The sequence below is a fragment of the Bidens hawaiensis genome, unplaced genomic scaffold (assembly GCF_021521415.1).
Source record: "Bidens hawaiensis isolate Kalapana, Puna unplaced genomic scaffold, B.hawaiensis_p1.1 tig00021192_1, whole genome shotgun sequence".
Classification (NCBI taxonomy): domain Eukaryota; kingdom Viridiplantae; phylum Streptophyta; class Magnoliopsida; order Asterales; family Asteraceae; genus Bidens; species Bidens hawaiensis.
Genome location: NW_027493280.1, coordinates 91,469 through 112,843, shown reverse-complemented (window position 1 = coordinate 112,843; position 21,375 = coordinate 91,469). Strand labels below are relative to the sequence as shown.

The 21,375-nt window shown below is 34.2% G+C and overlaps 3 protein-coding genes across 3 annotated transcripts; 2 read left to right on the top strand and 1 right to left on the bottom strand.

Annotated features, from left to right (window-relative positions):
* The first annotated feature begins 411 nt into the window (after positions 1-411).
* Positions 412-3,414, top strand: LOC143563007 (shaggy-related protein kinase kappa-like). Its single transcript, XM_077050658.1, has 12 exons — positions 412-657; positions 736-828; positions 1,363-1,422; positions 1,514-1,786; positions 1,888-1,953; positions 2,095-2,160; positions 2,244-2,384; positions 2,450-2,500; positions 2,579-2,706; positions 2,815-2,866; positions 2,964-3,066; positions 3,164-3,414. Exons 1-12 carry the CDS (start codon positions 511-513, stop codon positions 3,253-3,255), a joined length of 1,272 nt encoding a protein of 423 aa, XP_076906773.1. The 5' UTR covers positions 412-510; the 3' UTR covers positions 3,256-3,414.
* A 3,672-nt stretch (positions 3,415-7,086) lies between these two features.
* On the top strand, positions 7,087-10,709 carry LOC143563006 (stromal 70 kDa heat shock-related protein, chloroplastic-like). The gene is made up of 7 exons (XM_077050657.1): positions 7,087-7,647; positions 8,276-8,528; positions 8,774-8,853; positions 8,954-9,096; positions 9,188-9,286; positions 9,387-9,576; positions 9,659-10,709. Exons 1-7 carry the CDS (start codon positions 7,126-7,128, stop codon positions 10,454-10,456), a joined length of 2,085 nt encoding a protein of 694 aa, XP_076906772.1. The 5' UTR covers positions 7,087-7,125; the 3' UTR covers positions 10,457-10,709.
* A 1,186-nt stretch (positions 10,710-11,895) lies between these two features.
* LOC143562988 (elongation factor 1-gamma-like) lies at positions 11,896-13,536 on the bottom strand. Its single transcript, XM_077050643.1, has 6 exons — positions 13,417-13,536; positions 13,231-13,291; positions 13,120-13,163; positions 12,918-13,019; positions 12,350-12,842; positions 11,896-12,283 (listed from the first exon to the last, which is right to left on the bottom strand). Exons 1-6 carry the CDS (start codon positions 13,432-13,434, stop codon positions 11,904-11,906), a joined length of 1,098 nt encoding a protein of 365 aa, XP_076906758.1. The 5' UTR covers positions 13,435-13,536; the 3' UTR covers positions 11,896-11,903.
* Positions 13,537-21,375: the final 7,839 nt, after the last annotated feature.

The window sequence follows — 21,375 nt, the reverse complement described above, 5'->3', positions numbered from 1 at the left end:
ATGATGATCCATTTCTTGTGCATGGTTCAAGTTGGTCATGCTTTTTATCTAATGAGTCAAAAGGGTAAGATAAAAAAAATTAGGCTAGAAGGAAATAGTTCGAATGGGTTGAATCCACAAAACTTTCAAAATCTTTTATTTTTAAGAAAACTTTGTTGAAATATATAGCTTTTGCAATCATACTTGACACTATAATTATTTGTTATGTAAATGGCAAAAACTGTTTCTGTCCAACCAGACCCCACCAGTTTCAATCCATACCAAAAATGACATTTGGCACTTTACCCAACCCTGTGTGCAAAAGGGATGAAGATAAAAGTTAATGAATTTGTAGTGCATCTTCTTTAATATTTGTTATTGTAGTGCATACCTATGTAGGTGGCATGTGAGATCTCATTGATTATTAATTTTTCAGGAACACATGTTTGTTAGTGGAATAATCTTGAGGGTCACAAAAGTGTTTGTGGATAGTGACATTTACTAAAATATTTGGTACTCATCAGGCTTAAAATGGCCTCTTCCAGCCTTGGACATGGTGGAGTCGGTACATCAAGAACCGTTGGGGGATTTAATGAATCCTCTACTGCAATTGATCGGTTGGGAAGGGGAATGCTTGAGATGAGACTCAGGGATAAAGTGGAACGTGGCGATGACAAAGTGAGTGTAAGTATGTTCGTTTTAATAAACATTTAAACGAGTTAAAATATATTCATAAAATCAGGTTTATTGTTCCAGGATAGTGAACCAGAGATTGTGCATGGGGCGAGTACTGAAGCTGGGCATGTAATAAGGACAACAATTGGAGGTCGTAACGGTCAATCTGAACAGGTAGGAAGTGACTAGTTTAAAGAATTAGGCGGTCTGTTTTAGAATTTTGATATTTGCCGGGGCACGTAAACGAACACAAACAAAGCATGTTCGTGTCCATTCGTTTAACTTTAACCGAACAAACGATTGAACACTAACAATTAAACGAACGGGCTTTCTTGTTTGTGTCTGTTCTTTAAGCGAGCATAGATGAACATGGATGAATGGACATGACTGAGCTAAAACCAATGAAAAGTAATTGTGACAACAATCTCTTGGGCCTAAAAAGTTATAACTAGTACAAATTGTAATGCACCTAAAGTCTAGATATGTATTAACAAACCTTAACGGACGAATTTAATAAGCGTAAGCTTATGAACATGAACATTCACAAATACAAATGAATGAACGAGACATGTGCTCATGTTCATATGTTTTTTAAATAAATGAACTTCCTGCTGCACGGTTCACTGAACCTTGGGTTCGTTTACTAGCGTATGTGTATCAAAATGTTATTTGTTGTATAATTTTCGTTTCCTTTTGATTTCATGGCAGACTGTGAGTTACATAGCGGAACATGTGATCGGGACTGGTTCCTTTGGAGTTGTTTTTCAAGTAAGTATGGTCAACTTGTTACATTATTGGTTTTCCAAGTAAGTATGGTCAACTTGTTGATTTATTATGCACTTCTGCGTTATTGGTACAGGCTAAATGCAGAGAGACGGGAGAGATTGTGGCTATCAAGAAAGTTCTTCAAGACAAACGTTACAAGAACAGGGAATTGCAGATTATGCAAATGCTGGATCATCCTAATGTTGTGGCACTTAAACATTCTTTTTTCTCAACTACCGATAAAGACGAGCTGTACCTCAATCTTGTTCTTGATTTTGTTCCTGAAACCGTTAGCCGTACTGCAAGGCACTACACTAGGATGAATCAACGGATGCCCTTGATATATGTCAAGTTGTATACTTATCAGGCATGTGTCTACCTCACTTTGGTATCCGTAAGATATAGCTATTTTTATATTACACATGAAAGATTGAGAAAGTTTGGAGTTTAGTATACATTTCTCTGCAGATATGCAGGGCACTTGCTTATATCCATAATTGTGTTGGCATATGTCACCGTGACATCAAACCGAGAATCTACTTGTAAGATTATCTTCAAAACTGGATGAATTACTTTATTCTTTTTTCATTATGAAGTTTTAGCACATGCATGATACTTAGTTGTAAGATGGTATCAAGATCACACTAGTGGGTTCAATAACACATCTATTTTTACACATATCAGGTGAATCCACACACACATCAGCTGAAACTATGCGACTTTGGAAGTGCTAAAGTTCTAGTAAGTCTTATAAACTGTGCATCTGGTTTTAAGCTTTCATATGTTATATACCCTTTTAATTAGTATCTATAATTACTTTGTAGGTGAAAGGAGAGCCAAACGTTTCATATATCTTTTCAAGATACTATCGTGCTCCAGAGCTTATACTTGGTGCTACAGAATATACAACAGCTATAGATATATGGTCAACAGGTTGTGTGATGGCTGAACTATTACTTGGACAGGTACTTTTAGTTTTGAACTGTATTATCTGTCAGTTTCGGTTATTTCTAACTAAATTTAATTGCAGCCTCTGTTTCCTGGAGAAAGTGGCGTTGATCAATTGGTTGAGATTATTAAGGTGAGTTGGCTCAATTATAAGCATCCTATATAAGGTTTACCAGCTTCATGTATTCCAAATTTTCAATTGTTTGTACAGGTTTTGGGAACACCTACAAGAGAGGAGATAAAGTGCATGAATCCGAACTACACTGAGTTTAGGTTTCCTCAAATAAAACCTCATCCATGGCATAAGGTATGCTTAAAATTGAGTAAATATTATGCACTTGAAACAATGGTAATTATATGATGTCATGTAGATCACAATTAAACTGATGATATTGATATGGATTGACTTTACTCTCTTATATGTCTTACTTAAAATTGGTAATTATATGATCTAGTTTGCCGGTTTTTCCAATATTCACCCAATTTACGATGCACTGCTGTAAGCTAGATGTCTTTTTTTTTTTAAAGAAACTTCAGTGGTATTGATGAAGCGGTGAATTTTTTTACTGTGTTTTCTAAGTATTTGTATGCTGCAGTTGGAAGCTTGTGTTCATCCCTTCTTTGATGAATTGAGGGATCCAAATACCCGTCTTCCAAATGGTCGTCCTCTTCCCCCACTCTTCAATTATAAACATCAAGGTAACTCGAATTCATAATCCAATAAATTTGAGCTCTTAGCTTGAATGAAGTAAAATTGCATTTTGACTAATATTGACTTTGTTGAATGGGGTTGTAGAACTTAGTGGGATTCCTAGAGAGACGATCCAAAAGCTTATTCCAGAGCATGCTCGGAAACAGAACTTATTCATGGCTTTAAACATCCAATGAGTTTGGTGTGAATATGGATTTACTAGTTTGCTGCTTGTTTCTTCTTCTGTGCTTGCTTGCTGTTACATATGAGCTTGTTATCAAATGAGGTTACCAATTTTATTATCTTAATCTATCCATCTGTGTATGTATTTTATGTAGTTGGTAACTGTTTTCTTATGTTTTTGCTCTTCCTTGTTAAGGTCCGTTGAGTCTGATTTTGTAGTTGGTCAGCCATTGTTTGCGCACTTGGTAAAAGTGGCAAAATAGATGGGTGAGTTGGGAAACATGTCGAAATGGGTCCTGGTAAAACAGTTAGTAGTTGGTATGGCGTGGTAAGGTCGAGTTGGACTGGATCGAAACGTTGTCTGAATTTTATAAATTTTTCTGTAGTGCCAAATATCGTTACATTATTTCAATAGCAATCCATCTTTCGAGTAAAAGAAATTATGCTGTTTTATGTATTAAGCAACATTTTAGATGAATGGCCCTCTTTTAGCTATTTTTATGTTTAAACATTTGATAAATTAAAGTTTATTTCTTCAATCAACTAGAATGTAACTGTGTCGGTAAATGATACAACTGGTGAAACTAGTATGTAATTGTGTTAGTAAATGATACAACTGGTGCATTGTTTCGGTCTTTTGGGTCATAATGGGTTTTGAGAAAAAATGTGTGCATGTTAAGACAGGTTTTAGCTTTATCAAAATTACAACTACAAAAAATAAAAAAAAATAAAAAAAATAAATGAATAATAATAATAATAATAATAATAATAATAATAATAGCACCGAGTAACTAATAATAAAGCTTTCATTTGTGAGTTGATTCAACTTGACTCCAAAATATCAATTATTTGTCTTCATTTTCAAGTTCTTTTTAAGAGCTTTTTTTAGAATAAATGTTGCCGTGGTTCCTCCCATTATTGTATATAGGGTGCTTTTGGTACGGCACATCAGCAAACATTCGTATCAAACACCCATTGCACAAATTTATTGACAATAATAAACAAGTCAACAAAAAAGGGCGGTGGAAGAAGTAAAACGAAGTAGACAAAATTAGAAATTTTAGGTGGCAGTTTTGATTCATTTTACCAGTAAATGACTGGATTTGGGTTATAATTTGTCAGTTATCTGTTTAAATCGAGACTTTTAAAAAATGGGTTAACATAAATGGGTTAATCCGGTCAAATCACTTAGCGACTCAACACAGAAAAAAATCACAAGAATTGAAGCTTTGATGATCGGTAACAAAAAATTCTTAGAATTTAGATAAGTTGAAAATAAAGCATGCCATTGATCAAAACACAAACCATCTCACTTGGCTCCGTTGAGTAAATGAAAAGAATTAGAGTATGTATACTAGTTTTAACTTGAGTGTATGTTAAAGTGTTATGTTGTTGCTAAGTAGAGAGTAGGACTTTAACTTAAACACCATTTCACAAGGTGAAATGGTTTTAAGTTTTAACTAAATGTTAAATTAAAGAAAAAAATTGAAAATAAAAATATGAGGTTGGTTATTTTGGCGGATGAGGGGTGGCTAGGGGCTTGGCGCTCCTTTGTGATGATGTGGACAGTTGCGCCCCCTCTCCTATTCATTATATACAACCTTACAACTAAAATATAGCAACTTGAGAATCATAACCCTCTATTCTAATACGGTACCAAAAGTATATTAACACGACTCATACTCAACGAAAACTTATTCACGCCATTTTTCACGTAACAAATTGAAGCATTTGGTAGACAGAACTAAAAGGGTTTAATAACTCTACTACTTCGCCAAGCAATATTGTGGAAGAGATAAGACACTTGGTTTCTTACGGATAAAGTCAACATCGAAGGAATTTCTATAGAGTGGGAAATTGGTGTAATTTTGATGTTTTTTCACTGTTATGTAATCGTGTGTTGGTCCGATTGGGTTACAGTAGCTTGCTAGTGTACCTTGTTTTTCTTTTAATAAATTTCGCCTTTTAAAAAAATCATTATGGTAAAATTACGTCTCTTAAGTCTTAGACTTAAGTAAACAATAAGGCTTTAATAACTTTAAACTAGCCTCAAGAAGCCAATTTGGAATCACAAACAATAATATCTTTGATTAGGTTATCATGTCTGATCTAATTGGTACAAAGAGGAGCAAGTAAATCATATAGTACTAATTTTTGAGTAAGACATACAAAAAGTAACAAAAAGATTCAAATGGCTGAGTTAGATCTTTTTTGGGTATAACGAAAACACAAAATCATTAAATAAAAGCCAAACAATCAAATGAATCCTAACAAAACTTAAAATCCAAACAAAGAGATGTAGATCACTAAGGTTTCTATTATTATTTGGACTTAAAACATAGTGATGGACTAGTGGGTTAAAATTCATGTCACTGATAATGTTAGAAGTTGAGCGTAGTAATTTTGGGCGGTAGGTTTGAACATCGAATTGTCAGTTTTTATTAAAATACTGGTTTAAACCATCAAACAAGTTTTAAGCCCAATAGCATTATGCTAATTAGTGGTCCATATTTTATAAAATTAACCTTTTCGAGGCTGTGATTAGAAGTAAAACATTTAACCTAGTGATTGAAAGTTGAAACGAACATTCTTGCTAACCTGCTATTAGTCGATTACTGCCATCCAAACTTCAATCTCAATTCCTACAAATTCACAGTTGGTTTCTTTACATATTGGACTATTGATTACCTTTTGGATTATTTTTTATAATGGAATCATATGCTTTTGGGTTAACTTTTAAGGTGAAATTTTATATATATGAAATTATACTTTAAAATAGTTAATTCGGTTGAACGTCCTAATTTAACCCGATACAAACAATTTTTCATTTTTAATCTCAACCCTATGCATATTAAAACTGGTCTTAAAACATTAAGCAAACATGCTCACGAAATCAAATAAATGAACCATGTGTCAAATGTATATTATTTGTGTTTCAGTTACATTTGTTATTATTTATTCTAAAAACTAAAACTATTTTCTTCATAACATAACCGTTTCTCATTATTAAAAGTTATTAAAATTATTTATTAAAATAAAGTTTAATTACGATGCACATGATCAAATTATTATAAAATAAAGGGAAAAAAAAGACTAGACTAAACATTAGTGTTTGGTAAGACTCGTTCACTAATTCTTCAAATAACAAAAACTTGAGATCATGTGCAACTCATGGTATAAACCAACTTTAAGAACAATTATATTTCATGCCAACAACCTTTAGCTCAACTAGCATTGTAAGGTAACTTAAATTTGTATCCAAGACTGCAAAGTCTTAAGTTTAAATCCGAACCTAGCTGGGTTTTACCGTTTTGGACCTTCTATCGACAGATTTTCCCCATAATAGAAAATGACCGGGCATTGCAAGAAAAGTGAATAATTGGGCTAGAGACCACAAGGTCTTAAAGTTCGAATCCAATCCCGATCAGGTTTTATCGTAATATGCCTTCGGTACGGTTTTCTCCAAAACAGAGATGTGACAATCTTTTGTCGTTGGGTTATCCGTCGCAAGGTCTCAAGCTCGAACTCAATCCCGATCGGGTTATATTGTAATATGCCTCTAGTTGACGGTTTTCTCCCAAACAGAGATAAGACCGTCTTTGACCTCAAGTTCAAATCCGATCCCGACCGTAATATACATTCAGTCGACGATTTCTCCCAAAACATAAGTCCGTATTTTGTGTTTGGGTTATCAGTGAAGAAAAAAAGAAATATATTATTTCACACGTAATAAAAAGAAACCTACACCCAAGTCTTGTCTTAGGCAGCCGGCCGTCCACCCCCTATTTATCCTCTTCATCCTTTCCACAAAACTCATTTCCAATTCCACCCTCATCTCATCTTCCCCAATTCTCTCTCTAGGGTTTAAGCCGCCACCAAATCCAATGGCTTCTTCATCAATCCACATCCACCCACTCACCGCCACACCCACCAAATCCCCCAAAACAGTCTTATTCGGCCAAGGCCTACGCTCCTCCGTCTCCTTCTCACACCAACTATCCTCCATCAAGCTCAAACAGACCAGCAGAAATCGCGGTGTTCTGAGAGTTGTGGCCGAGAAAGTCGTCGGAATCGACCTGGGAACGACGAACTCGGCCGTGGGGGCCATGGAAGGCGGGAAGCCGGTGATAGTGACGAACGCGGAGGGGCAGCGGACGACGCCGTCCGTGGTGGCGTACACCAAGAACGGGGATAGGTTGGTGGGGCAGATAGCGAAGAGGCAGGCGGTGGTGAACCCGGAGAACACGTTCTTCTCGGTGAAGAGGTTTATTGGGCGGAAGATGTCGGAGGTGGATGAGGAGTCCAAGCAGGTCTCGTATACCGTCGTCAGGGATGAGAATGGGAATGTGAAACTTGATTGTCCGGCTATTGGGAAACAGTTTGCTGCTGAAGAGATTTCGGCTCAGGTGGATAATGGGTTACTTAATTTGGTTAAATTGAATACTGTTTGATATTGTTTTTGGGGATTTTTAGGTGTTTTTGAGTATTTGGGTTAAGCTGCGGGTGTGGGCGGTTCAGTTTGGGTCGGGTTTAGAACAAAAAGCTGAAGTTTTGGTTTTTTGGTTTTCAGTTTAAGTTCGAGTTCTGTTTCGGCACAAAATAATGAATTTGGGTGTAAATTGATTGTTAAATTATACAATTGGGCTAAAATGTTTGAGTTACATATCTATTAAATTCTTGTAAAGTACTTCAAATAAAAAATGAAAATTTATATATTATGTTTAGTTTGGTTTTTATTACATGCAAAACCAAAACTATGTTATGTTTTTACGAAAACATAAAACCAAACCGTCGATTTGCGTTTTGGTTTTATTGGTTTAATTAGTTTTGGATTCGTCTTTTCAGTTTCTTTAGTTTCGGAATGATTTTTTGGGTTTCTTGCACGCTCCTACCCTCCTAGATTAAACTAAGTATTGGTTGACGCTGAATTGGGATTAATTGGGGTTTTATTGATAATTAAGTTAAATTGACTAATTGAGTATTGTGTTACTACACTGAATTGGGGATTTCTTTTTGGTGTTTTTGAATATTTAGGTTTTGAGAAAGCTTGTAGATGATGCTTCAAAGTTTTTGAATGATAAGGTTACAAAAGCTGTTGTAACAGTTCCTGCTTATTTTAATGATTCTCAAAGGACAGCAACGAAGGATGCGGGTCGGATTGCAGGCCTTGAAGTTCTTCGGATTATTAATGAACCTACTGCTGCCTCTCTTGCTTATGGTTTTGAGAGGAAGAATAATGAAACCATATTGGTGTTTGATTTAGGAGGTGGTACATTTGATGTGTCAGGTGAGGGGGTTTGCGATACTCATGTTTCTTCTGTCGTTATCTTATTAATACTGAATATTATTATTTGGCATATGATGATCAGTTGCTTATTGGTTTTATATTATTCTGTTTGCTTATGAGTTTATATATAAATTAGGGTTTAGAGTTATGCATCTCTATTAAGTTAAAGTGTCTTTGTCAAAAAGATTTGAGTTTTTTTTACACACATTTTACTAAATATGTTTTTTTTTGATGTTTTAATTTAGTTCTTGAGGTTGGTGATGGAGTATTTGAGGTGCTTTCGACTTCTGGAGATACACATCTGGGTGGTGATGATTTTGATAAGGTTAGCATTGTTTTCGACCTGTTGCTAATGTCTGTTTACTACCAGTGTTTGTTTTTTTAAGATGATTATAAATTTGTTTCTATTTTGTATATTCTTGTAGAGAATAGTAGATTGGCTTGCTGAAAGCTTCAAGAAAGATGAAGGCATAGATCTTCTCAAGGACAAACAAGCTTTACAACGTTTGACAGAGACCGCCGAGAAGGCCAAAATGGAACTATCAACTTTAACACAAGCAAATATTAGGTAATTGTATTGTATTATTAAAAAACCATGCTTGTTTATTTTTGGTCCTTCCTGACACAAATTTATGCGATTATGGTTTTTTTTTTGCTAGCTTGCCTTTCATCACAGCCACAAATGATGGTCCCAAACACATTGACACCACTCTCACAAGGGCAAAGTTTGAAGAACTATGCTCTGATTTACTAGATAGGTATATTTATATATATATATTTTTTGGAGTTCTTGTCAATATTGCTACACTCTTATAAAGAAAAGCGTTTGTTAAATGATGAATTTGGATTTTTTTTCAGGCTTAAAAGACCAGTTGAAAATTCTCTGAGAGACGCAAAGCTCTCGTTCAGTGATCTAGATGAAGTGATACTTGTTGGTGGTTCAACACGTATTCCAGCTGTTCAAGAAGTTGTTAAGAGTCTAACCGGAAAGGAACCAAATGTTACTGTTAATCCTGATGAAGTTGTTGCCTTAGGAGCTGCAGTTCAGGTAATAGAATTATATATCTTATTTCTTTTTGCTCAGATTAAATGAATTATGTTTAAAGCTTTTAAGTCTTTCTAACTTTTAGGCTGGTGTTTTGGCCGGAGACGTGAGTGATATCGTTCTACTTGATGTGACACCATTATCCATCGGTCTAGAAACCCTTGGTGGTGTGATGACAAAGATTATACCAAGAAACACAACCCTCCCGACTTCAAAATCCGAGGTTTTTTCAACCGCTGCTGATGGTCAAACGAGCGTTGAAATTAACGTTCTTCAGGGCGAACGAGAGTTTGTTAGAGACAATAAGTCTCTTGGTAGTTTCAAACTTGATGGAATCCCACCGGCCCCACGTGGTGTCCCACAAATCGAGGTCAAGTTTGACATTGATGCAAACGGTATCTTATCCGTCACCGCCATTGACAAAGGCACAGGAAAGAAGCAAGATATCACTATCACCGGTGCTAGCACACTTCCAAATGATGAGGTACAAAGAATGGTAAACGAAGCCGAAAAGTTTGCGAAGGAAGATAAGGAAAAGCGAGACGCAATCGACACAAAGAACCAAGCGGATTCAGTTGTTTACCAGACGGAAAAACAGTTGAAAGAATTGGGAGATAAGGTTCCAGCTTCTGTTAAAGAGAAAGTTGAGGAGAAACTTGGGCTGCTCAAGGAGGCTGTATCGGGTGGGTCAACACAGAGCATAAAAGATGCAATGGCGGCTCTGAACCAAGAAGTTATGCAGCTTGGGCAGTCGCTGTATAACCAGCCTGGTGCACCGGGTGCAGGCCCTACTCCTGGTGATGAACCGGGAGCTCAGTCTGAGTCATCAAGTAAGGGACCGGAAGGAGACGCGATTGATGCAGATTTTACTGATAGCAACTGAGTCGTTTCATATTCGCTATCGAGGTAATAATAGCTGTAGCCTGATTTTTCGAGCTGCTAAGTTTTGTTTTAAGTTGTTTATAAGGGTTATATCATGTTGGTTTGTTTTTATTTTTTTGTTTTCAGTTTCACGTCGATGCTTAAAAAAATTATTGTTTGCTTGGGTAGTTATGCATCTGAAACATGATTACATCATTAGAATCTATGTGCAACATGATTACTAGTAAAATGACTCGACCAACTCTTAATACTAGGTCAGGGTGACCATTTGTTTGGAATGTGTGTGTTGATGTTCTGAAGTTAGGTTGTTTAGGCCATTTATGTTCAAATATGCAAAGTTCATTGGTAGCAACTGTGAAATTACGTATCTTAATGAGTGCTTGGTGTGTAAACAGAGGGTACAGCCACATTTCGACATCAAGATCTGTACAAATTTAGTTGCAGTCTCAATTTGTGAATTGATTCAACTTGATTACTTCCAAATTTTAATTGAGTTTTTTAAGCTGTATATGTTCTTTTAGAGCTTTCTTAGCATAATGTAAAACAATTAGCCATAGCTCTTCCAGTGACACTAGATAACATTGGTTATAAATTCAATGTGTTCATGGCAAATGTCCATATCAAACGCTGGACAAAATCAGAGTTTTGTGTAGACAATTTTGATTCATTTTACAAGCAAGTGAATGGATTTTGGTAATAATTTGCCTACTAACTATTCAAATTAGGAAATTTTAGAAAATCAGTAAACATAAATGGGTTGAGCTGCTTAAAGGTCATCGACCTAAAATTTTATCACAGTGAAAGCTTTGAGGATCGATAAAAAAATCTCAATAGAAGTTCAAAACTAGCGACATAATGGTATGCCATTAAGCTGTGTAAACACATTTGAGAATGATACGATATCGGTATTGCCTGGTCTGAAACCCGATCCGGATTCAAACACATACGAGATTAACAAGATTAGTTTGAACTTTAAGCTCAAAAGGCTTGAAATCCATTTGACACGAGCATTTGTTATGCTTGTATTTATCAGTTAACAAATAACAATAACATAACATCTACAATAAATAATCTTTTACCCATTTTTTAATTAGATTAACTATATAAAAGATAACTATTGTTTAGAACTTATTAAGGAAAAAAAAACTTCATGTTTTTTCTTCAATAATGACTTAATGATAATATTATTGATAGATGATAACTTTGTAAGAAACGCAGAAACCACAACCGATTAACCGAAGCATTTCAACTGTCGGTTCGGTACCATTGTTAGAGCATGTCAACTTAGACATGGGTTGCTTGATGAGCTCATAACCCCAAAGCCAAAACATTTAAATACTTGTACTACATTAAACGTCACAGAACATAGTTCACACTTCACATGTATCTAAATGCACACACCTTAAAACAAAAACCTTCAAGACTTGATAAATTAAGATAACTTAAGATCACTTAAAGCATTTAGCATCCAAAAGAGCTTCACCTTCGAACGGCTCCTGATCCTCAATCATCTGGTTTACCCGCTCCTTTTGTGCCTCGTCTGAGAGGTCAACTTTAGTCCACTCATAGAGCTCCATGTCATAGCACTCATCCATCACAAATTTAGGAATTTCCGGTCCACGAAATAGCCACAAACCCTTCACCTTGTATGGTGGCTCGTTTCCAATGATAAGCATCTTTCCAAAAGCATACTTGCGTGCTAGATCCATACGCTGCAGAAATCCACCAACCTTGTTCATGGTCACAAACGAGACCGTGTTCTCGTCATTGTACTTGTAGTTGCAAAACCAAAGCGAGTAACCCTCCAGATCAAACATATCCCAAAACCCTACAAGTGTCCAAAACACATAAAGAAACAAATAAAGGGAAAGATAAGTAATATAGTCATATACACCTTTGATTGCAACCTCGCGGAAGTTAGTCTTGGTGTTAGAGTAAAGCCTCCTCCAGTCATCCAAAACCATCTTACTTGGAGGCAATAAATCAAGCGGGTGCTTTGGCTTAGGCTTTGGTGCGTCTTCCTCTGTGGCTTGAATCGCAGGCTTGGGTGCCTCTTCTTTTTTAACTTCTTTCTTGGCCTCGGGTTTTGGTTTAGCCTCTGGTTTCTTTGCTGAATAAAGAGAAATAACAGCTTCGGTTTGCTTGACTTCACCAACTATCTTGGAGAAATTTGGTTGATTAATCATGGTCCAAAAGTACCTCTCGGCATGAGGATACTCAGACGTAAAGCTCTTTGGAGTTAATAATTTAAAAGCCATCAGCAAGTTACATGTCGTGATAATGTCAGCCAAAGTCACGCCATGACCGACCAAGAATGTGTGTGAAGCAAGATACTTGTTTAAAGCATCAAGACCTCTCTTCAAGCCTGATATACAGTTCTCTTCAACCTTCAATACATACACTCTAAATTATCATGTGAGCCCAAAACAAATCATGATGTCTGAAAAAAGGAAACAACTAACGGGCTTAATGTAGTTGCCGTATCCCAATCTTGCTATGTACCAGCCTCTAATATACAAATCAAACTCAAATGCAGTGAAGTCTATCCATTGCTCGATTTGGCCCTGTACGTATATTTAACAAAATTTATAAGCTTCACATATGTAATAACTAATAAATATCCATGTATCGCTGTATCGCAAAGAAAGTAACAACATGATTAACATATTCTATTGGGGAAGACCCGAAGAGAAAACTTCCTTGAGCAACTGCAGCAACCAACATGAAGATATAAAGACCGCCATACAAAACTAAAAGAATAAATTTATCCCTCACCATAGCCAGCAATTGCATTACTCTCAAATATAGGCCCATCGGGGGTCTCAAGAACAGGAACCTAACATCAATGGAAAATCATAAAACCGTAAACATATTTAAAAATTTTTGTATTTTACTAGTTACGTTTGTTTGGTTGTATTAATAAGTGTTTAGAATTCAGAAACATACAGAAAAATGCAATACCTTTCCAATAGGGTTCATCTTAAGAAACTCGGGAGTCTTATTTGAAACACCGAACTCAAAATGATCAACAACCTTGATTTCGACACCAACATATTCGGCAACAATTAGTGCCTTGTACACATTCTTACTTTGCCTTACAGAATGCAAGATCTGCAGCCATGTAACATAATATTACATCAAACAAAGAGCAAACTGATTAACACAATAACTGTTAGGAATTAATAATACTTTGCCATGATTGTTACCGTTTGATAGTCTAGGCACTAATGTTGTCAAACTTATGGTAATCAATAAAAAAAAAGTAAGTACAAAAATACATACGCAAATAATGATCGATTATTATACGAAACAAAAATATTTGGTCAGTGAAATCTTGACATCATAAACAAGACTTCTTAATAGCTGGATTAATTAGAAGAAAAATAAACTTAATAGATAGATACAGTAGAGATGAACTTAACTTTGTATAAGTTTAATTTAAATAAGAACAGAGTGATCCATCATATTGTAGAATAGAACAAAAAGAAACAAAATTAACAAGAAAGAAAACGAAAAACTTACCAGCACCATTGCTTGAGGAAAGCCACAAGTGTTTGAAGCAAAAAAGAGTAGAGAGAAATCAAATCAGTAACTAAAAATAACATTTAAAGTGCAACGTGGGGTTTTGGTAGTTGCAAGGTGACAGACGTCTTCTTGTATTTGTATGCTTGATGATGTGTGAAACAAATATATATTCGTTTATGATTTACTAGCTTTTAGCCCGCGTGTTAAACAGGTTTATTTAGGTTTTTATTAAAAATTGTTTTGAATATAATATTTTTTATTAATTTAATTAATTACGCGATAGAATGTTTTTGGCCTACATGGTCTATGGTTTGTGTGAGAGGTTATTTTTTTTGGTTTTAATAATTTTAATGATTTTGTTTTTGTTATAATGGTTTGGGCCTATTTTGTTTCGACTAAGGTTGGTTATACTTAGTTTTCATTAAATTTTAGGTTTTCTTTAAATATGTAGGTTTTTGGATAATGATGCGTGTGTTTAGCTTTCAACTTATGCATAAACTTGGAGGTATGAATTGTGTTTAATTAAAAAATTTTGTATTAAAATTAAATGTTAGATATACTTGTTTATGTTTTGTTCATTGCATCATGTTCTTTTAAAATGTTTTGAGACTATGCGTTGCAATGAAGTTGCTTATATGAGTTATGTATTACTATTTTTTTTAATTATTATGATTAATAATGTATATGCATTATTTATTTGAATTTTTAATTTTTGATATTTTTAATTATTTATTTATTTTAATGATCTAAATTGGAAAATAGTTGAAAACATATGTCACCGTCATTTGAGTACCGCACGTATAATTAGATTAAATATAATTTTTAGAAACCAAACGGCAATTCATATTTTCATACTCAAACTCTAATTCAATTCTTGTTTCAAAAATGGGCCGATTTAGATGATAATCTTCAATGCAAATCTTGTTGGGCTATATTGTAGCAGATTACGGTTTTTCGTGTTTCTTGTTAGTGATCGGAGTATGATTGAACGATTTAACAATAATGAAGTTCTCTGTTTAAGTGAGATATTCCAATCGCTGATATATTCCTTTGGAATGAAGGAATTTCTGTTTTTGGAGGAAGTTACGCTGATTAAAGACATTGCTTGGAAGCTTGAAGATCAAAGTGAAGATGAACCAATCGTTTAGAATATTGTTTCAAGCTAAATTACATTAATCGACTCGTATACTCCTTCCGATCAAAAGCCCTAAAAATCAATTTGAAATTCGAAAAAAAGTCAATGCTGTTAAGTTTTTTTAACGGGGGACCACTAAGAGCCAATTTTTTTAAATTTCTGACCACCAGTGAAGATAAACTCAGTTTGAATTATTATCCGCCTATAGTTAGGGTTTTTAAAATCCAATAAACCTTTTATTTAAATCATGATTTATGGCATAAAATGGTCAGGCATGCTATTTTAAAAGTTAAAAAAGGAATGTCACAAAATATATACTTTTAACCAAATACGTTCATTATTTAGTTCCAAAACATCCCAAGAATTTTTTTATTAAATTATAAACCTCCTAAACCTTCTTGTGAAACTTTGTCTTTCAAAAGTCATTTGATTTTCTAAAGTCAAATTGCCCAAAAATTGTACTTGTACACTAAATCAAACTTCAAATTTACTTGTAGTCCCAACCTTTTGAAAATACCAAAATTGCACTTCATCGTAATCTTTTTGTTCTGACTAATGCTCGAAACTTGAAAATAAGTCAAAATGACCCGTTCTTAATATTTTTTATTCAGACCGACCTATATCCAATATACTCGTAACCAATTTTTGACCCGTGTCGAAACTTCCCGTAGTTAAAATGTAAAAAAAAATTGTTGTAAGTTTGACCCGTAACAAAACTTTTAACCCGAAACGTGATTCGTATTACCAACAATAGTTTATTCCCAATTCCATCTTAATAGTTATTCAATGATAGCATAGCAGAATTAAATTTGATTGATTTCCAAGACTGAATACTAAACAGTAGTTTCATGGCAAAAAAAATATTTGTAACATATGCCTTCAAGCCTTTAATGTTTTTGCTATGATTACAAATACGCGTACCTTTGTATGGTGTTGCCAATGTTACATTACACTTCCTTACGCAATCTGACTCGTAATATTGAAATGGACTCGATTTAGTACTATGATTGCTATTTAGATCATAGTAAGGAAGACATTTCAGGCTGAGTTAACTCGGTCTTGAGCTTTTACGTATTCTTGTAGGAGACCACCCCGGGTTTTGGTTCCAAGTCTGCCACCAAATACCTATCAGTCAACATAAACTTCAATTAATAAACACTACCTGGCATCATATCAATGGAACTTAAAGGCTAACTATTCAACCTTAAGTATTGCGCATTCTATAACGCAAAGCATAAGTTAAGTCAGCAATATTAAAACATAGCATTCATACTACAAAATAATTAATACACCACTTAAAAAAACAACAATTCTATGGCTATTTGAGCATATAATACAAAAACATAATATTATAGTAACTCCATCAAATGAGCATCGATTCCTTTTAACTGATTTAGTAACTTTAGCTTGAGCTTCTAAATGCCATTCTTTCCCACTGGAAAACGAAAATAAATCTGCTTTATTTTACACACTTGATAATCACGATTTATGCTTGATTTGGGATTTAACTTAAGAAAAAGCTACCACATATTAGAGAGAACAAAATATGATATGCAAATAAGAGCAAGAGCAATAAAGTAAACAAATAAACAATTTTTATAAGAATGTTCAGTTAGCGAACCTCGTGTATTACACATTATAATGTTCATAAATAGATAATAGATTTAGGGTTTTGCTTAAAAACTGAAAAACGAAAACAGCAGGCTAAAAAGAACCAAATTACGACATATGTGAACAATCAAATCTATAAATACTAATCTTATTAAATTTAAATCGACACCTTTTGAACAATGAGATCGATTAGGGTGTAAGCAGCATAGAACACAAAATAAGCAATCCTAAGTAAACATAGCCCGTTTAGACCAAGAATAATTGTGATCCACTAACTTAATTTTGACCTCTTACTCAACCCAAAACAAATACAACTTGTTTAGACTAAAAAAAGACGCACCAACTCAATTTGACCACTTACTCAACCCTAAGAAAATTAACATAACTTAAAAAACTATTATCAAAATACATTGATGCAAATCATTACATAAAGCGTTGATGCAAATCATTACATAAAGATCCAAAATTGAGCATACATCACACGAATAGTTATTAGATGTCTGGAATGAATATGTTCTGTTGACTTCCAACCACTTCATGCAAATCATTACATAAAGCTCCAAAATTGAACAATCTACAACAACAATATTGACATTTCTTTCTCAAATATAAAACATGAAAAAGGGGATGAGTGTATACTTAAAAGAAAAGAATCTATTACAAACATTAATACTAACATAATATGCTGCTAAAACAATTTATTTGACCATTTAACAGAGTTTTGTAATTGGAATAAATTTGAGCAATAGGCTAATGCCTTCTCTGTACGTGTCTATGTGATGCACTTTGATCTCTCCCAAATCAGTATAATTGAGTCAAATTTGCCAAGGGGGCTGTCATGCAGCAAGAAAAGCTATCAGCCCACTCCATCAACATCAACCAAGTGTAATTTAAAGACCGGACATATCATCATCGCTTGTCAATCCATGTCTTCATCGCCCTTGAATGGAAGGCACCCCTACACAATTGCAAAGCCAACTCTTTATTAAAAACATATATAAAAACCATTAGATGACCAATTCAAATCACAATATGAACATCTTATCTGAATTTAGCATGCCTGCAAAGATCTTTAAATTGATACATTTTCCAGAGCACAATGATCCCAAGTTCCAAACTGCTTCTAATGGTTGATCATACTTGGCTTTAGCTGTTTATGCTACGTGTCGTTATGAAAATAGAAATAAAGAAAATAGATGTTTAAAATGCCATAAGTGTTAAAAAATGTATTTAGTTATTCACTACGTTGAGGTTCCATCCCATCACCAGACCTCTAGTATTTAGTTTCATTACAGGTTTAGATTCCTTCAGAACATGTTAGAAAAAACTGATGGCTTAATGATAATTACTTGCTTCCTTGATCGGGTGTTTAGCAAGGGTTGCCACCTTAACCAAGTATCTCACATTAAGAATATCATCAATACATGACATAATCAATAACAACACTCTTTTAAAACAGTCCAACAAACTGATAATATTATCATTCAAATTAAAACAAAAAATTAAACACAGTTTCAGTTCATTAACAACACTCAACTCATCTCAATCTTCTTAAACTTTCAACTTCAATTGATTTTAATAGTAATAGAACTGTTTTCAGATTGACATCAAAATCAATTCTGCAACTAAACAAAACATAATTCAACATTCAAACAACTACAGTTACTATTACTTTATTTTATGACAAATTCGTAGTACCATAACATTATGATCGTGTAAAAATTGAATCACCAATAAACAAAAGGCGTACATACAACGCATATGCCCAATTCTCGGAGTTAGGGTTTAGGTATGAAGCAATTGCGCATAATTGATTGTTCTTTTCCGGCGGTTCCAGGCGGTTGCCGTCAATCTCTCCCACGTTTATCAAGCATAAAAAATGACATATAAATCATCATCGGAGTTCATCCTTTTGGTGGAATCTCTCCTCAACCAGTTTCAATAAATCGGGAATTTATTCACAGTCATCTTCGTCGTCTTCATAATTCATAGGGATTTGTTCGATGTCAGAAGTTGAGATTAAGAAAGCTGCCTGTATATATAGGTTACAGAAGAATGGAATTTGATCTGAGCCGTCTGGATTCAACCAAAACGTGTTCTCTTCTTCCTCACTTAATGAAATTTGCGGAGGTTATTTACAGTTAAATTGAAAATAATTAATTCGCTGATTCTCTGAATGCCACAACCAAACAGCGGCGTCGAACACGGCGACGAGCCAATTGTGACGACGGATTTCACACCTGCCGACCGTTAGGGTTTCTGCTGGCAATGGCGGTGATGAAGAATGTCATGGCAGATGTTCTTCGAGATGATAAGGGTAGTGCTCAACTCAGATCCGGCGGCGGTTTGCGGTCACCATAGGTGGCGGATCACGGCAATGAAAGTAAGATCCGTTAGTGCTACTGATTTTTTGAATATTTACGTCTTCATGACCTATTTATGGTTGAATATTTTATTCTTTTTTTTCTATTTTAGGGTTCCTGGGGTGTTTCTGATGGTTTGCTTTATCAGTGGAGAACTAATGGAAAGGAGTAATTTGTTTTTGTGATTTGAAGACCAAAAATAAGATTTTTAAAGCTTTCAATTTTATTATGAATGTATTAACACCTTTTTGTTGCAACTATTGTAATTTCATCTATTTTTTTTATTGTATAATCTTTCAGGAATCCTTCAAATCACAAACATTTTGATTATTTTACTTCGAAGTTGGATGTTTTTTGGTGAATCCTAACCACTCGGAATCCATAAAATTGTTTTAGCATAATAACTGTAAGAGACAAAGAAAATGGTCAGTTTTCTTTCTTATAATCAGAAAAAACATGCGATTAGAGGTTTACATTCTACTAAGTGTTGAAAACATATGACAACTTACAATTGAGCTATTGAGCAGAATGGAGCAGTGATGTTATTCGGTTGATGCAGGTTTCATAATGTCTGAACTAATGAAGTGGAGCAAAAGGAAAAGATGATAAGCTTCTTACCGAAGCTCCAAGGTTCTATCTCATTACTCATCTACGTTATCAGACAGGTTAAGGCATGATTAAATTCTTTTACAAATATTTTATGCAATAATAGCTTGACAGTTAAGAGATTAGACATTTATTGATAGGATAAAAATGTAGCTTCAAAGTTACATAAATCTTTTAATCAATGTGCTCATTTCTATTCTGTTAGGATAATAGAAGAGTCACGGGCTCAAATAGTTTGAAAATCAATGTGCTCATTTAACCCCTTTTCAGATATGAATTCCATGAAATGTAATTGTTCAATGTCTGAATCATTTTATCTTTATATAATTTCTATTAATCTTATTGCAAGTGTGGTAAGATTAATCATAATTATTAATAGTATCAACCATAATATGAAAATTACTACTGTATTGTAATTATAATTGAGAATTTGAGATGCTTGAGACGTGTTTGCAGGTGCAGAGCTGCTTTGCAAGGATGGAACAGGGTAATGTTTGTGTATGAGTTAATTAGGAACTTATATATAACTTCATGATGTCATCAAAGCTGCAGGAAAACAAACAGCTCTTCATTCAGCCCTATAAGAACTTGTAGGATCTTTTGATTGAGAGTCTATGTCGTTCTTGCGCCACCGGTAATTTGAATTCTTGAGTTACATTGTATTTTTTGGTTGATCACTCACAGTTTTGTTGGAAACCTTTGCTTGCTTTGAACAAATATTAATTAGTCGTGCAAAAAAGAAAAGATGGAGGTTTTGCTTGCTCACATCCTACATGTATGCAATGACTTTTTGCATGATATTGTATTCTTATTTGTTTTTTATAATGATTACAATGATACTGTTTTGTTTCTTTATTAAAAATATTTTGTTAATCAGCATGTTTTTTTTCCCCTTCCATTTCATACATATCCGACTTTAGCTAATCTACTTGACTTGGGTCACACAATTCATGATTTTTTGTAAAACGTATCCAAATCCTTTTATTTGACAACTTGATTTGAGTCATACAACTCATGTTAATGTTATGTTTGAAGTTCTTGACATATCAAATTAGTAAGGCTAAGTCCACCTAAAATTGATGAATCATTATATGGACTTCATCTTTCTGATTGTTTGCGATGTAGTGAGGGGTATTTAAAGAACATCCCTATGGTAGGTTTTCTTTAATTTTTTAGAGATTAATTTTTAAAATATGTGATTTTATTTTTTGTGCAATTATATGCTTGCACCCTATGCTTAATTGATAACGGTTTCTTGATGTATTTCAGGTTGGATGTGTGGTGTGGGTGGCCACTTGGAATCACATAATGAAAACAAGCTTTAATGTCAATGTCATCATACTGGTGAGTAGTAACACTTTTTTGTTATGTATATATAAAAAATCATATAAATTATAAAACTATTGATCATGATAAAATAAAATAATACATATTATATTTTATTTAAAGTTTGTTTTAGACTATTAATGGTCTATTTAAATTTGTTCAAAAGGATATTTTTTTGTTTGTTTGTGATAGGGCGTGCAAGAGGCAATTAAGATAAGCTCTGCCAGATATCCAACAAAAAGATCTTTTGATGGATCTCTGAAATGTTTTAGAATGTTGGCTCCAGATGTTCTAGATGGGGTAAATATGTAATTATGTTTTGCATTTTAATGTTAATAAAAAGAAATACTTAGC

Bases quoted from the DNA above. Each gene is read 5' to 3' on its own strand.
- LOC143563007 (XM_077050658.1), top strand. From the start codon at position 511: ATGGCCTCTTCCAGCCTTGGACATGGTGGAGTCGGTACATCAAGAACC. The intron at 658-735 runs GTGAGTGTAAGT...TTATTGTTCCAG, and splicing joins TGGAACGTGGCGATGACAAA to GATAGTGAACCAGAGATTGT. The intron at 3,067-3,163 runs GTAACTCGAATT...ATGGGGTTGTAG, and splicing joins CTTCAATTATAAACATCAAG to AACTTAGTGGGATTCCTAGA.
- LOC143562988 (XM_077050643.1), bottom strand. The intron at 12,843-12,917 runs GTTAGTTGTTTC...TATGTATTGAAG, and splicing joins ACGGCAACTACATTAAGCCC to GTTGAAGAGAACTGTATATC. The intron at 12,284-12,349 runs GTGTATATGACT...GGACACTTGTAG, and splicing joins CCGCGAGGTTGCAATCAAAG to GGTTTTGGGATATGTTTGAT.
- LOC143563006 (XM_077050657.1), top strand. From the start codon at position 7,126: ATGGCTTCTTCATCAATCCACATCCACCCACTCACCGCCACACCCACC. The intron at 7,648-8,275 runs GTGGATAATGGG...TTGAATATTTAG, and splicing joins CTGAAGAGATTTCGGCTCAG to GTTTTGAGAAAGCTTGTAGA. The intron at 8,529-8,773 runs GTGAGGGGGTTT...GTTTTAATTTAG, and splicing joins TGGTACATTTGATGTGTCAG to TTCTTGAGGTTGGTGATGGA.